At 64.2% G+C, this 16,472-nt stretch overlaps 1 protein-coding gene across 11 annotated transcripts in view; it reads left to right on the plus strand.

Moving 5' to 3' along the window:
- Positions 1-16,164, plus strand: part of SEMA4G (semaphorin 4G) — a 103,415-nt gene extending 87,251 nt beyond the window's left edge. For 6 of the 11 annotated variants that reach the window (XM_074959451.1, XM_074959446.1, XM_074959453.1 and 3 more), the window contains exons 9-17: positions 1,645-1,814; positions 5,853-5,997; positions 7,116-7,338; positions 7,657-7,772; positions 9,957-10,111; positions 10,872-10,933; positions 11,425-12,595; positions 14,111-14,180; positions 15,838-16,164. In XM_074959451.1, coding sequence (XP_074815552.1) covers positions 1,645-1,814; positions 5,853-5,997; positions 7,116-7,338; positions 7,657-7,772; positions 9,957-10,111; positions 10,872-10,933; positions 11,425-12,266 — 1,713 coding nt within the window. In that variant the 3' untranslated portion in view covers positions 12,267-12,595; positions 14,111-14,180; positions 15,838-16,164. Of the gene's footprint in view, positions 1-1,644; positions 1,815-5,852; positions 5,998-7,115; positions 7,339-7,656; positions 7,773-9,956; positions 10,112-10,871; positions 10,934-11,424; positions 12,596-13,920; positions 14,280-15,837 lie in introns of all 11 variants that reach the window. The other 5 variants (XM_074959455.1, XM_074959458.1, XM_074959457.1 and 2 more) reach the window with 5 other exon arrangements.
- Positions 16,165-16,472: the final 308 nt, after the last annotated feature.

Consider the following 16,472-nt stretch of genomic DNA (forward strand, 5'->3'; position numbering starts at 1 on the left):
AAGAACAAATGGCTATAAACTGGCCATCAGTAAGTTTAGGCTTGACATTAGGCGAAGGTTTGTAACCATCAGAGGAGTGAAGTTCTGGAACAGCCTCCCAAGGGGAGCAGTGGGGGCAAAAACCTCACTGGCTTCCAGACTGACCTCGATACGTTTATGCAGGGGATGTTCTGATGAGATTGTCTACAGTGGCACGTGGCCCATCTGCGACTGTTAGCAGCAGGGATCTCCGATGGCCAGTGATGGGACACCAGATGGGGAGGGCTCTGAGTTGCGACAGAGAATTCTTTCCCATGTGTCTGGCTGGTGGGTCTTGTCCACATGTTCAGGGTCTATCTGATTGCCATATTTGGGATTGGGAAGGAATTTTCCCTCTGGTCAGATTGGCAGAGACCCTAGGGGTTATTCTCCTTCCTCTGTAGCATGGGACGGGTCAATTGCAGGTTTAAACTAGAGTAAATGGTGGATTCTCTGTAACTTGAAGTCTTTAAATCGTGATTTGAGGATGTCAGTAACTCAGCCAGAGCTCAGGGGTCTATGACAGGAGTGGGTGGGTGAGGTTCTGTGGCCTGCGACATGCAGGAGGTCAGACAAGCTGATCACAATGGTCCCTTCTGGCCTTGAAGTCTATGAGGCCCCAGCCCTTGGCATCGGCACCCCGCTCCCACCACCAGACTGGCATGAACCGGGCCTTGGGCATGACTGCCTCTGGGGGACGTGAGGAGTTTTAGCCTCCCGCAGCTGCACCCGGCACAAAGGCCGATGAGACGCGAGGATGGGAGCTGGCCGAGTTCTCTCTGGTCAGGGCAGGCAGGAGCGGGCATGATGCGGCGGCTTGAAGCAGGAGACAGAAGAGGCTGGCGTGATGGGCACTTCAGACAGGAGCTAAATACACCAGGGTGAGGCAGGTTGTGGGGACGACACAGCCTGTCCTCAGTCCCGACATCCATCGGGGCAGGAAGGCGAGCGGCTGGGTGTCCGATGACTGCTCCTCAGAAATCTCGATACTCGGTCCGCTCCCTCCGCATGAGAGCTCACACCAGCGCCCGACGCTCTCACTGCGCCTGCCCGCGGGCAGGCTCTGCAACGGGGTAATGCCCCCGCGGAGCTAGCAGTCGCCTGCAGGGTGTGTGGGGGCTTGGATTGTCCGATTGCTGGGGCAGGCGCAGAAGGGGCTCCTCAGAGAGCTGCCCGGGTCTGTGCCAGGAGTGACGGCTGCTGCACGGTGGTGCGAACGCGAGCCGGATTCAACTCACAGCCAGCCCAGAGCCAAGTCAGGTGGCTGGCCAGCCGGCAATGCAGAGTCGCCCCGCCCGTGTACATGCAGATGAGGATTGGTCTTGTGGCTATCCTGGGATCCTGAGGCACGAGCCAGGACCCCGTGGTGCTAGGAGCTGTACAGACACAGAACAGAAGGACAAGCCCTGCCTCAACAGCTTGCAATTGAAATGCCGGCTGCACCAGGGTTCCTCCCGCTTTCCATCTGGGGAGCCCCTTTCCCTGGCCTGTCTGGGGCCCTGAGCAGCTGCAGGGAGAGGGGGGGTTGGGAGCACCCCAGTCCCGCGGGGCTCAGAGGCTGTGATGGGGTCAGCCCAGGTGACAGCCTCGCCCTCTCCCAGCGCTTCCCTTCCCTTCCCTTCGCAGAGCGACCTGGGTGGGAAGAAGATCCTGCAGCGGAAATGGACGTCCTTCATGAAGGCCCGGCTGGTCTGCTATATCCCCTACTACGAAGTGCTCAAGGCCGTGCACACCGTGGACGGGGGCAGCTGGCCCAGCACCGTCTTCTACGCCACGTTCACCTTGTCGGCTCAGTGGTGAGTAGGGTCCTGCTTTCCCCGCGGGGCCCACAGGCTCGTCCCCAGAGCAGGGTGATGGAGCCACTGGGGGGACGCGGGCTGGAGCAGTTCAGCAGGGTCGCCTTGTCCCTTGCGGGCGACCCCGAGATCTGATGGAACGGCTGATCCCCTGCCCCGGGCCGCACGGGCGCCTGCCCCGGTCGGAATAGCTGGTTCTGGCCATTCCCCTCATGGACACGTCATAGCTCCTCCCCCTTTGCAGTCCCCAAACAGGTCCTCTTCCACTGCGGGTTCTTCCAGAAACTGGCCCTCAGCAGTGGGCTCTGTGCTTTGTCCACTGCCAGCATCTGACCCGTTCCCCCATCACAACCCTGCTTGGCCAGCCAGGCTGCCGGGCCGGGTCCATGTGCTTTCAGCTCCCTGATCTGTGCCGAGCCAGGCCCTGCCTCTGGCTCTCTCGGCGCACTCTGGGCGGGCAGATCCTCCTCCTAGCGCCCGCTTCTGAGAGCTGTGCACAGGCCGTGCAAACAGTGTTCCCAAACCAGTCCCTCTTTCCTATAGACAGCCTGGGATATACGCAGCTCCAGACAGCCTACTAAACCACCCGTACGCCATCCCCTGCCTCAGTTTCCTCCCCACTCTGCAGGATTTGCAGCGTCCTTGCAAGGGTCCTGGACCGCCCTTCCCCTCTCCGTCACTCTGTGTGGGTTTAAAGATTCGTATTGACTCCGGGCCTGTGTTTCCCCTTCGTGGGGAAATTCCACTGCTCCAAATCCTCCTCCTGGCCAACCACCTGGATAGCTCTGGTTCCCCCAGCTCAGGCAGGCTCTTCAGCATAACCCTTGTCCTGCCAGAGCGCAGACGGTAAGGTTAACAACTTCCTTTGTTCAGTCTGCCACTTCTTCCAGACCAAGGGGTGGTGATAGAGACAGGGGGCCCCATGGCTGACTCACGCCTAGGGTAACCAGATAGCAACTGTGAAAAAACGAGACGGGGGATGGGGGTAATAGGCGCCTGTATAAGAAAAAGTCCCAAAAACAGGGACTGTCCGTATAAAAACGGGACATCTGGTCACCCTACTCGTGCCCCATTGAGGCATTCACTGATACAGGATTCACCCAATGAACCAGACTACCTGAGCTGTACATAGCCAAATCCCGCAAAGCGTGTCCCCCCGCCACCCCAAAGTGATGATCCACCTTAGTGTGCGCAGATCTGGCCACACTCCGCAGCATGGGAACGTACGTGTAGGGACCGTGAGAAAAGCCGAGCCCGTCGTGTGGCTTCGAACAAGCTCTTCGTCGCAGAGCGACGCGCGTCCGCACCGTCGCATGGGGCGGCTCGGGGCTGGTGATGGCACTGGCGTCACAGCTGACGTGTTCCTGCGAATGGTGCAAACAAGACGCAGTGTATAAACGTGTCACTGGGAAAGAGCAAGGCCTGGGAAAACCCAGTGCCCGGAGCTCAGGAGGACACTGGGACGGCAGAGAGAGAGGTGGTGTTTTCCCGAATTTGCTGGATTATTTCCCAAGCGCGGCACTCCTGCTCCACCGGGGGCTTTCTGCTCTCACCGTCCATTCCAAACACATCAGGCGTTGCAAACGTTTGGGCCCCAGTTTGCAAAGCTTCATTTGTGTGCAGAGGGCAAACATGGGGAGCAGGGGATCGACGGGGCACAGAGAACCCATCCGGAGCCCGAAGGGTTGCCGCAGCGCGGTTAATCGCTGCTGTGTGCGTTACATCGCGGGTGGCAGGGGAGGGAGTTGAACCATTCTGGCAGGCTTCCTATCTCCGCCTTATCTGGTGGAAACGCAGCCCAGTTAAACAGGAGGTTTAGCAGGAACGGGAGCTATTGAGGAGCCGGGGTGGATTTCACTTGGGCATATCCGCGCTCCAACGGCCGTTTTAATGGAAAAGGGCATTTCCTGTTGGTTATTGACGTCGACATGAATTCTGATGAATCGCTGCCTGGCTAATTAGTTGGGCCTGCCTCTAGAAGCCTGACACTGACCGTGGCTATTTATAGCACAATGGGACAGGGAGAGCAACTGGGCGGTGGGGAGGGAATGGTTTCTATAGAGAAATTCATTAATGATCACTCAGGCGGCTCGTTAACCCCCCAGGAGTGGGTCTGCCGGGGGAGTGTGCAGGTAGCCAGGAAGAATCCAGGTGGGAGAGGGTTAAATTAAAAGGAAAGCAGCCGTGGCACCTAGCCTAGTAGGGGTCCTGCTCCACTCTCCAGGGAGGCAGCAGGGTGAAGATCAGCGGGTCCTTTGCGGGGAGGGGAGGAAGCATCTCGAGGCAGCAGCAAGCAGTAATCCATCCCACTCCTGCTGACCAGGGACCTGGAAACCACCTCCTGAGCTGGGTCTCCCCCAGGTCCCCCCCCCGTCCCCAGTGCCAGCTTCTCGCACTGAGCACACTGGGCGAGGAAGGGGAGCGGCCCAGGGCAAGCGTCTCTGGGGATCACAGGGCCACCCTGCTACCAAGCCTGGAGCTGGGCGGTCACTGTCCCAGCTGTACCGTAAGCTGGGCAGAGGGCGCTGGGCCGGGGCTCAGACCTCCTCTGCGACCTTGGTGAGATCAGCAACTGGGAGGTGGGAATGGGGCCAGGCCAGCAGTGAGGAAGAAGCCCCCTCTCACTCCACCCAACTGTGGGGGTGGATGCCAGGCTGTCTGGGGTTGGGAAGGAATTTCCTCTGGAGGCACAGGGGCTGTAGGAGCCAGCGGGGCCGTGAGAGCCAGCAGGGGTCCCCCAAGCCATGTGCAGAGGACTGACCGCTCTCGGCTCTATGTGACGGCCGCTAAACAGAGGATCTCCAAGGGTAGGTTTAACAGAGTGGGGAAACTGAGGCACACATTGTGGCTGGGGCTCGTCCTGACTCCTGGAGTCCTTGAATGGCTGCTTCTCTCCACCTCCCGTCCTGCTGACGTGCCAGCTTGCCAGGCCCGGCTGGGCAGCATTCCTCTCTGGTGAGGGCATGCCCTGCGGGCTGCGGGCCTGCCGCGCTCAGCACCTCCAGCAGGCCGGGTCTGGGGCACCCTTGGGATCTCCCTGGAGAGCCCTGCACTTGGGAAATCGCCAGCCCTAAAGCTCCCAAACTTGGGGGCTCTTCCCCGACCTGCAGGGGCTCTGCCTGGCACTCCCCCACCCCCCGCTGAGGCAGGAGACGTACGGCAGGTGACCCTGCTATTGCCGTGTACCTGTTAGCATCTCCGTTCCCTCCGAGCCCATCTCCGGTGCCTTTGGGGCTGATCTGCCCAGGCTGCTGCGGGCAGGGGGTGGCAAACAGTGCGGGGATGCGGCGACCTCACTGCCGGAGCGAGGCAGCTGCTGGGAGCAGAACCGGAACCACCTGGGCTTTTGCTGGTTCCTTTTGCGGAGCAGCCCACCTGGGAGACCAGGACCAGAACAGCACGGGGGCTGCAGGTCAGGATTGAGGGGCGTTGGCAGAGCTGTGTGCTGCCCGGATTGGTGAGGTCGCCCATCTGCTCCCTATGCTGGGGTTGGACAGCGGCTCTGTGTCGTTTGTGGACGCACTGTCCATTCCCCCGTCCCTCCTAGGGCCTGCTGCGCCCATGTCCCATCCTGCCACAGCTCTGCCAATGCCAGCAGCCGCTCTGGCGTTTGTCAGCCAGTGCCTGATGGAGCAATGGGGGGGCTCTCCGTTTTCCATTCCCTTTCCCTGGAGAGACAGTTCTGGGCCTCAGGAAACTGGGGTTCTCTGCCACTGCCTTGCCGTGTGACTCTGGGCAAGCCCCTTCCCCCTCTGGGCCTTGGGTTCCCATCTGTAAAATGGGCATTATGCAACAGATCCACTTTGAGGTCTCCAGCTGCAGGTCCGTGGGGTCCTGTTGTCATTTCAGAGAGGGCAGCAGCTCCTTGTCCCCCTCCAGGAAAGCCTGGGTGTTTGTAGCCGTTTCTGTAGGCCCCAGCTCTCAGTGAGGGAGCGGGCGGCGTGGTCAGTGGCTGGGGCGTCTGGCAGACGGAGCAGGGAGGTGTGTGTAGCCCGTGGGGCGGCCATGGGTTGCTGATCCTGTCACTGTCTCTCCTAGGAGGAGCATGGAGGCATCCGCCGTCTGCCAGTACAACATCTCTGAGCTGCAGAGGGCTTTCGAGGGCCCCTATATGCAATACCAGGACACCACCCGCAAATGGACCCGCTACGACGGGGAGGTGCCAGACCCACGGCCGGGCTCTGTGAGTGACCTGGAGACGCCAGTGCCCCCTGTTGGGCTGCAAACATGCCCTCGGGCTTCATCCCCAGGAGGGATTGGTGAGGGGCCACAAAGGCCTCGATGCTGGTCCCAGCTCAGCTGCTGACTCCCGGCCAGGCCCACCGGTTCCAGCATGCATGGCTCCCTCCTTGGGGCGTGGGGGGCAGGGGTTGGTGCTCGCGCCCCAGCAACTTCCTGAGTTTTGGGAGGCTGGGGGGGAAGGGCGGGAATCAGCTGAACATGAGCTCCCAGAGCGATGCTGGGGCCAAAAGGGCTAATGCAATCTGGGGCTGTATAAACGGGAATCTCGAGGAGAAGAGAGGTTATTTTAGCTCTGTATTTGGCCTTGGTGCGACCGCTCCCGGGGTCCTGTGTCCTGGTCTGGTGCCCGCAGTTCAGGAAGGATGTTGATCAACTGGAGGGGCTCAGAGAAGAGCCGTAGAATGGTTAAAGGGTTAGAAAACCTGCCTTGTAGTGATAGACTCAAGGAGCTCCGTCTGGCTCGCTGTACACAGAGCAGGTGAAGGGGGGACTGATCACAATCTGTCAGCACCTAGGTGGGGAATAAATATTGGTTAATGGGCTCCGCAGTCTGGCAGAGGAAGGTTTAACACCATCTGAAGCTAGAGAAGTTCCGACCGGAAACAAGGGGTAAATGTGAACAGTGAGAGTAACTAACCACTGGAGCAATGTACCAAGCGCCTGGTGGATTCCCCGTCACTGGCGGTTTGGAAATCCAGCCTGAGCGCTTGTCTGAACGCTGTTCGAGGAGGGATTTGGGGGCAGGTCTCTGGCATGTGCTCTGCAGGGGGTCAGGCTTCTGGCCCTGGTGTCGAGGAAAGCCCTGGAGTCTGAGGCCGGAAGGAATCATTAGATCATTTAGTTTGACCTCCCGCAAAGCACAAACCAGGTGTTTCACCCCGTGCTGAGGCCAGGTACAGTCGGACTGAAAAGAACAGCAGCGCCCAAGGTGCCACCGAGACCCGTGCAATGGCCGGGCACTGATTAGGTGAGACATGCCCAGGTGATCCCAGAGGTGGCCGCCTTGCCCCAGCGGGCAGGCTGCTACCCGTCCCTAGCCACCTCTCCTCCCCGCTGCAGTGCATCACCGACCACTCCCATGAGGGCAGCTACCGCTCCTCCCAGGACCTGCCCAACCGCGTGCTGGACTTCATCAAGCTACACCCGCTCATGTTCGAGGAGGTGAAGCCGGCGCGGGGGGAGCCCCTGCTGGTGAAGAAGAATGTGCTCTACACGGCCCTGGCGGTGGACAGGGCGCCGGCCCTGGACGGCCAGCAGTACGACGTGCTCTTCATGGGGACGGGTGCGTCGGCGCCACCCCTCCCCCATGCCAGGGGCTGGGGGGGCAGTGTCATCTGGGGGCCCTGTGTCACTCGCCCAGGCTGAGCGGGACGGGGGACCCCAGTGTGGCTGGGGTGCCCGGGCGAAAGCTGCCACCGGAGACGGGACCCACAGAAGAAGGGGGGTAGCAGAGAGCCCCATCCCCCCATCGGGGCAGCAGCCAGGGGCCCAGGCCAGGGGGGAAATTAGCAGTGCGGTTGCCCGGCCCCAGCCCTGGCCTATGGGCACAGCACTCTCCCACCCAGTGCCGCCCTGACCATGCCCCTCTGCCTTTGCCCAGGTGACGGCTGGCTGCACAAGGGGGTGGTGATCGGCTCCGCTGTACATATCGTGGAGGAGCTGCAGGTCTTCGGGACCCCCCAGCCCGTGGAAAGCCTGGTGATCTCCAAAGGCCAGGTGAGATGCTGCTCCGGGCTGCACCCCGACTCTGCTGTGGGGGACAGAGTAGAACTGGCTCCCCGAGGGGGAGGCACCGTGGACACGCTGCCCCTCCAGGGGCCCTCTCGCTTGTAGAGGGCAGAACAAAATGGGCGTGTTGAAATCCGCGGCTGCCGCACCCCGCAGCCAGGCCCGTTGAAATCTAGTGGCGCATTGGGGCACCCCCTGAGGGGGGATCGGAGCGGGCGAGACGGGCAAGGAAGGAGGGGCAGGGAGTTCTGCCGGCTGGAGCACGGGGCCGGGCGCCAGGACACCTGAGTTCTATTCCAGAGTCTGCCACTGACTCCCACCCAGCCGCTGCCCCTCTGTACAGTTGCCCAGGCGGGGGCAGGAGAAACAGCTGCCTTTGCATGGTTAGCTGGGCTGCCAGGCCCTGGCGCTGCAGGGCGGCAGTGAATGGGGCCCCCGCGGCCTTTCCTGGAGCCCGTCTCCCACCCAGCCACGCTTTAAACTCCTTCTGGGGCAGTTGGCCAAGCAGAGAGGCCTGGCGGTGGGTGCCCGGCGCTCCCTGGGGCCCGTCTCGCCCAGAGAGCTGCCAGCACCGCAGGGTAGCTCTGATTAGCTAGCCTGGCCCCCTGCCCACAGCGGAGGCGCGGCCTCACTTCTGCCTGGCACTGGCTGACCCCAGCTTGGAATGCCAGAGCTTATCGGAGCCTGGGTGCCCTCGGCTGCCTGCCAGCCTGCCCGCCCCAGGGAAAGGGCTCAGAGCTGTGCTGTGGGGCAGGGCACCTCCCCACACCTCAACGTTAACCCCTCCTCGGTGAGGCATTGGCTGACCCACGTGGGGCAGGGGGCTCTGCTGAATGAGAGGGGCGTCCCTGGGGCCCCTCCCTGCCCTCGGGGTCTCAGCCCCCCTCTCTCCATCCCTGCTGTCCTTATCCGAGGCCCTGGGGAGGCCCCCCCGTGCCCCCGCTGGCTTTCCAAGCGCAGGCCTCAGCAAGCCAGAGGAGGCAGCAACGGCAGAGCCAGGCCCTGCCACCAGCCCAGTGGGGCAGGGCCTGGGGCTGTTCCCCCAGGGCCATTGTTACTGGGGTCTCTGCATGGGGGAAGAGAAACCCCCCTCTTCGTAGCACCTCCATCCCATCCCCTCAGTCCTGGGGTGCAGCCCGGATCCTAGGAACCAGGCATCCAGGAACCGTACTGATCCCTTTGGTGCCACCCAACCCCAGGCCCCCATCGCTTCCCCAACACCACGGGAGCGCGTCGTTTGGGGGGTGAGCCCCGTCCCAAGGACACACATAGGTCAGTGACACAGCTGGGAGGAGAACCCAGGATTCCGGGCCCCCAGCCTCCAGCAGGGTAGTTTGTGTAGCGAGGCTGGGCGGCTGCATGGGGGGATAGGGAGGGGTGGGGGCTCTGTGGCTTCGCTCAGGCCAGGGCTGGCTCCGTGCTCTGCTCCGGGTTTCCAGGTGGCTTTAATGGGGCCGTGGGAGTCTGTCCTTCTGTCTGAGCTCCCACCCAGGCCTTGCCATGGCGTGGCCTGGGGCGGGACCCAGGGGGCGAGAGCAGCGCCCTGTCTCCCTTCGGCCCCTAGAGGTCGCCGACCAGGGGCGATTGTGGTGCTGGCTTTGTCCTGAGACCCCAGCTCACCTCGGCCCCCTCCCAGCCATGCTGCCACCCAGCCTGCCTGATGGGGCACCGGGGCACGCCAAGCCGGCGTGGCCCCTTCTCAGCCCGAGCGGCTGGTCAAAGCGCAGGCTCTGGGGACATCCCAGCTGGCGGCATCGTTTGCTGCACTCCTGTATATTTACAAGGAGGGTCACGCGTCCTGCCGTGCCGCACGCGGGCGGAACCGGGAATGAAGGGGCATTTCCCAGCTTCCAGCCTCTGTAGCCAACAGACCCCAAAACTCTCCGGAGCTTTCCCAGGGTCCCGCTGTGCCCAAAGGCAGCCACTGGGCTTCCTCACGGCTTGTCTCTGCCTCTCTCTGTGCCGCCTGTTCCCGGCCTGGATGTCTTCTCGCACCCTACACAGTGCCCAGTGGAGCCGCTGCCCGGCTGGGGCTCGTTTCTGGGCAGATCCTCTTAGGCCTCGGTTCAGGTGTGTGTCTTACGATGCCCTGAGGGACGGCGCGTTCCCACCTTAGTGTGATCGAGTTTCCGCCGGTGCGTAACACCGGGGTCTCCGCTCTTTGCCTGGCAGAGAAGCGTGTACGTCGGGGCTGGCAGCGGAGTCCTGCAGCTCCCCCTGTCCAGCTGCGCCAGGTACGGCTCCTGCTACGACTGCATCCTGGCCCGGGACCCCTACTGCACCTGGGACGGCGAGGGCTGCCGGGAGCTGGCCGGCGCTGCGGACAGGTACGGATCCGCTGAGCTGCCCCAGGCCTCCCAGTGGGGAGGTCCTGGCCCCTGCGCGGCCTGCCCCACCGAGCTCCTGCTGCCCGGGTGAGACACGGCCATGGGGTCAGAGAGGCTGCTGGCCCAGCCATCGTCCCTGCTCCAGCCCGGGCTGGAGTGATGCTGGGTCCCCTCCCAGCCGGACTCGGAACTGGATCGCTGCCATGTGCAAACGCTGCCCAGAGCCGAGTGCGGATGGGGCACCGCAGCCTCGCCCGACGCCGCCCGGCAGGATGGCTCACCCTGTCAGGGTGAACCCCCATCCTGGTGTCTCTTGCTAGGGGCGCGTGCCGAAACATTGGGACTTCCCTATGCCCCGGCCCACCAAGCAAACCACCCCCCTGCCAGCTCCATCTCCCGGAGGTTCTGCGGTGCCATCTTAGCCCCTCGTTGGCACTGGTGGCCCCTTCCCAGAGCTGGCCCTGGTGCTCAGGAAGCCCCGACTTCTCACCCCGGCTCTCTTGCTGCCCCCGGGCGCTTCCTTCACCCAGAATGGCACCGTTAACCGGGCTCTGATCAGAGCTGGGCTGCTGGGGACCAGCTAGTCTGTGTTCATGTGTGTGTGTGTGTGTGTGTGTACCTGTCTGTGGGCGGGGCTGCGGGCAGGGCTGATGTGCGTGTGCGTGTCTGCAGGCGGGGCTGCGTGTACACGCGTGTGCGTGTCTCTTGGGGCCTTTGGCCACCGACCCCCTGCTGACACAGCCCGTCTTGCTCCTCACAGGACCCAGCTGACCCAGGACGTGCAGCACGGCAGGGAGGGCTGCAGGAACGGCTCTGCTCAGGGTGAGGCTCCGCCCCGCGCCTGTGTGCTCATGCTGGGACCATCCAGCCTCCCCCCCTAGGAGGCACAGGGGCCATCTGGGCCCTGGCGCCTTGGGGCTGTGGGCAGCACCAGCTGCTCTGGCACTGCCCAGGAGAGAAGGGGAAGCGTCCCGCTGGCCCCCTCACCACCCCCACCTTCACCCCCATTTCCCCGGGAGGGAGGTGTCCTCTGCCTTGCCCAGTCACTGCGCTGGGGGGGGCTGCAGTCCAATGGCATTCTGGGAACTCTCACGGCTCAGCCATTGCCTTACCATGGCAGTCACTGGGGGAAGGGGGGGCAGTCCCAAGGCATTCTGGGGGTGCTCTCTGGGCTCAGCCATTGCCTTACCATGGCAGTCACTGGGGTGGGGAGGGGCAGTCCCAAGGCATTCTGGGAGCGCTCTCCGGGCTCAGCCCGCGGCGCAGGCCGTACGGCGCAGGCTGAGCTCCGCCCCTCCCGTCTCTCCCCCCAGCGCCCCCCGTGCAGAAGAACCGGACGGTGCTGCGGGGCGACGACGTGCTGCTGCCGTGCGAGCAGCGCTCCAACCTGGCGCAGGCCACGTGGCTGGTGAACGGCACGGCGGGGCTGGCGGCCGGGCGGGGCCACTTCCGGCTGGGGGCGGACGGGCTGCTGGTGACGGACGCCCTGCCGGAGCACAGCGGGGAGTACAGCTGCTACGGGGAGGAGAATGGCCTGCTCTCCCCGCTGGCCGCCTACGCCCTGACAGTGCTGCCAGAGCCGCCCCAGGAGCCGGCGGCGCCCACGGCCCCCCCGCCCCCCCGCACCGCCCGCCAGGCCTCCCCCGACATGAAGTTCGTCTACATCGCGGTCATCACGGTGCTGGGCGGGCTGTGCCTGGTGCTGAGCACGGTGCTGCTCCACGTCTCCTGCCTGCAGCGCCGCAAGGGCAGGTACGTGCTGGGCGCCCCCCGCGCCCCCTCCGTGGAGCTGCAGACGGTCTCGGCCAGCTGCCTGGGCAGGGCCCGGGAGGCCGCGGAGGAGGAGCTGGGCCAGGAGGCCGGCTGCCTGCAGATCGTCCCGGGCGAGGCCCCCCCGGCGGCCTCCCCGGCCAGGGAGACGCCCCCGGCGCCCCCCCCGCCGCCCCCGCCCCTCCCGGCCGAGTTCACCAACGGCATCGCCGCCCTGCCCAACGTGCTGCGCAAGATGAACGGCAACAGCTACATGCTGCTGCAGCAGGAGGAGCCCAGCCCCTCGCCCCTGTACACCACCTCCTTCGCCGAGGAGCTGAGCAAGATCCTGGAGAAGCGGAAACACACGCAGCTGGTGGACAAGCTGGACGAGAGCTCCGTGTAGGGGCCCCCGGACGCCGGTCGGATTCAGTCCCCTGTCCCCGTCCCCCCCCCACCAACCAGTGTTACACAAACCCACGGGAAACTACCTCTGGAACCGAAGCGCGGGGCCGGGCCTCGGGGCGCCGGGATCCCCCTTGCTGGGACCGCTTGGGTTCGGACACTGCTGTAAAGAGACGTGGATTGAAATGGGAATTCTATTTATGGATAAAAGATGACGATCCGGAAACGCGGCTGTGTCAGGGTGGGGCGGGAGGAGACGCCTGCCCAGACGCTGGCCTCGGACCGCTCCTGCGGGAGAGGTGGGAGCTGGCCCCTGTGTGCTGAGAAGAGGTAGGTGACAATTAATAAAGCCCTGCCTGAGAGCTGCTTCTCTCCCGCGGGATGGAAGAACTCAGCTGATTCCCTGCTAGGGGGCTCCATGCCCTTGCCTGGGGGCACGGCGCCGGGGGAAACTGGCTGCCCCACTCTCGTGTAGCGTCCCAGCGCCAGGTCCGGGCTGAATGCTTTGGCCGTTGCTTGCCAGGGGCTCGCCCAGCACTGCGGCTTCGGCACTTCATCGGCTGCTGGTGGGGGGTTGGTTCTGGTAGAGCAGCGTCTAGCTGCCCCAGCCGAGATCGGGGCCCCGTCGTGCTGGGGCTGGACGGAGACAGTCAGACGGTCCCTACCCACTAGGGCACCTGGTCTAAGCCGAGGAGACAGACCAGTGCGGGGAGAGAGAGGGAGCGCCATCCCCACCGTTCAGAGGGGAGCTGAGTGACTCATCCAGGGAGTTTGTGGCAGAGCAGGGATTGAACCCCCCAGCTCCCGGGTCCCAGCCTAGTGCTTGAACCAGTAGGCCAGCCTGCCTGACGAAGGCTGTGTGGTTTGTTTGCTGAAGGACCTTGGAGCTTCAATATGCAGAATACGTGTGTGTGTGTGTACCAGGATGGGGGGTGCACAAGGACGGGGGGGGTTGTGCACAGAGGATGGGAGGGGGGAACTGCACAATGATAGGGGAGGTGCAGGGGTGCAGAGCCCTGTGACACACGTGGAGGGGCGGGGGGTGTCTATGGATACCTGGCTGGCAGGGCAGTCCAATGGTTTGACCAGCAGGCACAGGGTGGCTACATGGCTCGCACAGGGTGACCCAGCCCTTCTCCCATGAGGGCGGCCCCCCTCCTCCCCCGCCCGTCCTGTGGGTAGCACTTTAGGGACAGTTCTCAAAGTCTGAACAAATTACATTGGGATTATTTTCTGTCTCCCTCCATCTGTCCCACCAGGGGCCATAGTTCCCTGGCTCCCGGTGCTCAGTGGGGAGGAAGTTCCCTCCCACACACCCAGCGTGGGGCAGAGCTCCCCATCCCAGCGGGCGGTGGGCCCGTGGTGAGGGGTTGGCCTGCAGAGCCTTGGCGTCTGTACTGGGAGACAAGCACTTTGTGGCCTTGGGCAGCGTGACGCCCATCCTGGCCCTTGGGGTGATTTGGGGGGTGGATTCCCCATGGCAGGAGGGGGTTTCCCATCTGCCGGCTCTTTGAGCTGCTCCGACGTGGGGTGCTGGGCTCAGCCCTGGGGGTGACAGGTGAGGGGGCAGCAATGCACTCCAATGTGACTCTTGCACGGCTCTCCCCTCCCTCCACATGTGTCATGGGGCCCTGCAATTCATCATGCGTGTGCAGATGGGGGGAGGCACAGAAAACCACCCCCCCGGCTCTGTGGCCAGCGGCTGGTGGCCAGCAGCTGCATCCAGCCTGGGCTGAGTCTGTTTGACGTCCCTGGGGCCCTGGGCAGAGCGTGTGGTCCTAGCCAGCCCCAAAGCGGTCCTGGCCTGGAAGGAAGATGCAGTGCCCCCCATTTCCTGTGCCACAGACATGGCCCCTGGGACCCGCTGGGCCGAGAGACAGAGACGGGGAACCCGGCGCGGAGGAGAGCTGAAAAGGTAGGATCCATGCGAGCGCTGCAGAGGGGCTCGGCAGGTCGGTCCCTGCCTGGAGAGCTGAGCACATGGCAAGGGGAGCCCGTCTGCAGGGACTCGGGGGTAGGCACCTTGGGGTGGCATTGGTGGAGGGCGGGCAAGGGAGCAGGGCACCTGCTGCAGGCAGCTGGAGCTGGCAGAGTCCAGGCACCAGACAGGAGTGGGTCAGGAGCCGTTGAGCAGTGGGGACAAGGCGAGGGCTGGAGGAGGAGACAGGAGCAATGGGGCCCATCAGTGCCAGGCTAGGCTGTCGCCCAGTTCCTGCCGATGGGGTTGAGCCCATGTCCCACCTGGCTGCACTGAGCCCTTCCAGCACAGCACCCCCCTGCCTCGGGCCGGGCAGCTGGGCTGGTTCCAGCTCCCTCCTGCAGCTGGATCTGTCCAGGTCGGGTTTGCAGACCCCCAGCCTCTCCCAGGGGCCTGTGCTGAACAAGGCCCTTTTCCTTCAGCCCATTAACAAATTGCTTTGTCCCATTGCTGACCCGGGGCGGCTGGGCTCCCCCTTCTCCAGGCCAGAACGGCTGGGCCAGACCGAGCAGATCTGGGGACAGGAGCCAGACCCACGGCCCCGTCCTCAGCTGCTCCCCATAGCAACCTGCCTCCGCATGCCCCCCTCTCCAGGAGGCATGCCCCCCTCTCCAGGAACCACCCCCACAGCTCTCTGCAAGGCCCTGGGCCCTGGCCTCCTTTAGCAGCAGGGCTGCACCGCTCGGCATTCGGGACAGGCCAGGCCGCCCAATTGCAGATTCCAGTTACGAGACCCCGGGGTGGGGGATGTAATCACCCCTGCTGGAATTCGGCCGGGACGCCAGGGCCAGCACCCCCTGCCTGCCAGGGGAGCTGTCGTGCCCGCAAGCTGAGGGGCTGTTTTACGTCTCTCCGGCCACCTCTGAGCAGCGCGGAGCCGTGGCTGGCACTGAGCTGCCTGGGTGATGGGCATCTGATGACAACTCTCTGCCATCTGCATCGGAGGGCAGAGTGCCACCTGCCAAGCAGCCATGGCCACTGCTCTCAGCAAGGCAGCATGCCAGGGGGGTCTCCCCTCCACTTCCCGACACCCTGCCCCGGCCCTGCTTAGGCTGCCCCCGCGGGCATGGCTATCGACTTCTCTCCCACCTGCCCCTGCCGGCTTCCCACTGCCCGCCTCCTGGCGCCGGTGCCCATCCCACGGGCAGGGGGAGGGACAGGTTTGGCAGGCCGTGTCTGGCATGGCAGGGGGGTACAGAAATAACGGAGAGGGAAAGGCGATGGGGCACAGAGGCCAGGGTGGTATCAGTGCAGCACTGGCAGGACGTGCCCAGCCAGCCAGGAACCGGCAGCTGACGGCGAGGGCCCGGTGCCACAGCCCGAACCCAGCTCCTGAGGAGAAGGGCTGGGGCCAGACCGGGCCCTGGAGCTGGAACTGGTGAACCCAGCTGGTTTTACGGGCGGAACTGAACAGCATTTCCCAGTGCAGGGGGTGTCCCGCTCCGCTTAGGGGGTGCAAGGGGGCATCCCTGTTCTGCTTGGGGGATGCAGGGGATGTCTCAGCTCAGGGGGTGCAGGGGGGTGTAGCTGGGGCTGGGGACCCTGCTGCACATTCTGTGCAAACGCCTTACACAAGCCCTTGTCTGTCTCTCAGCAGGAGCCCGTTAGTCTGTGCAGAACGCCGACATGGTCGTGAAGGGGCTGGCTCCAACGCGGGGCCCTGAGCTGCACCGCCACAGGCCAGAGCGCAGGGCTGGGGGACGCCGGCTTTCAACACAGCCTGACGTGGTGGGGAGAGAGCTGTGCCTGGCCCGTCCATCGCCAGCAAAAGTGGCCCTGAGCTATCCTAGCGATGCCAGGCTGCAGCCAGGTCGTGGGGCAGAGAGTGGGCAGACAGGCCCTGCAGAGTGAGTGCGTAGGGGTACGTGTGTGGGGTCACTGCATCATGGCCGTGGAGTGGTACGTGTGGGGGGTCACGGCGGCGTGGCCGTGGAGTGGTACGTGTGGGGGGTCACGGCGGCGTGGCCGTGGAGTGGTGCGTGTGGGGGTCACGGCGGCGTGGCCGTGGAGTGGTACGTATGGGGGGGTCACGGCGGCGTGGCCGTGGAGTGGTACGTATGGGGGGGTCACGGCGGCGTGGCCGTGGAGTGGTGCGTATGGGGGGGTCACGGCAGCGTGGCCGTGGAGTGGTGCGTGTGGGGGGGTCACGGCAGCGTGGCCGTGGAGTGGTGCGTGTGGGGGGGTCACGGCAGCGTGGCCGTGGAGTGGTACGTGTGGGGGGTCACGGCG

This window comes from Natator depressus, chromosome 7 (assembly GCF_965152275.1).
Source record: "Natator depressus isolate rNatDep1 chromosome 7, rNatDep2.hap1, whole genome shotgun sequence".
In the NCBI taxonomy this organism is placed as follows: Eukaryota; Metazoa; Chordata; order Testudines; family Cheloniidae; genus Natator; species Natator depressus.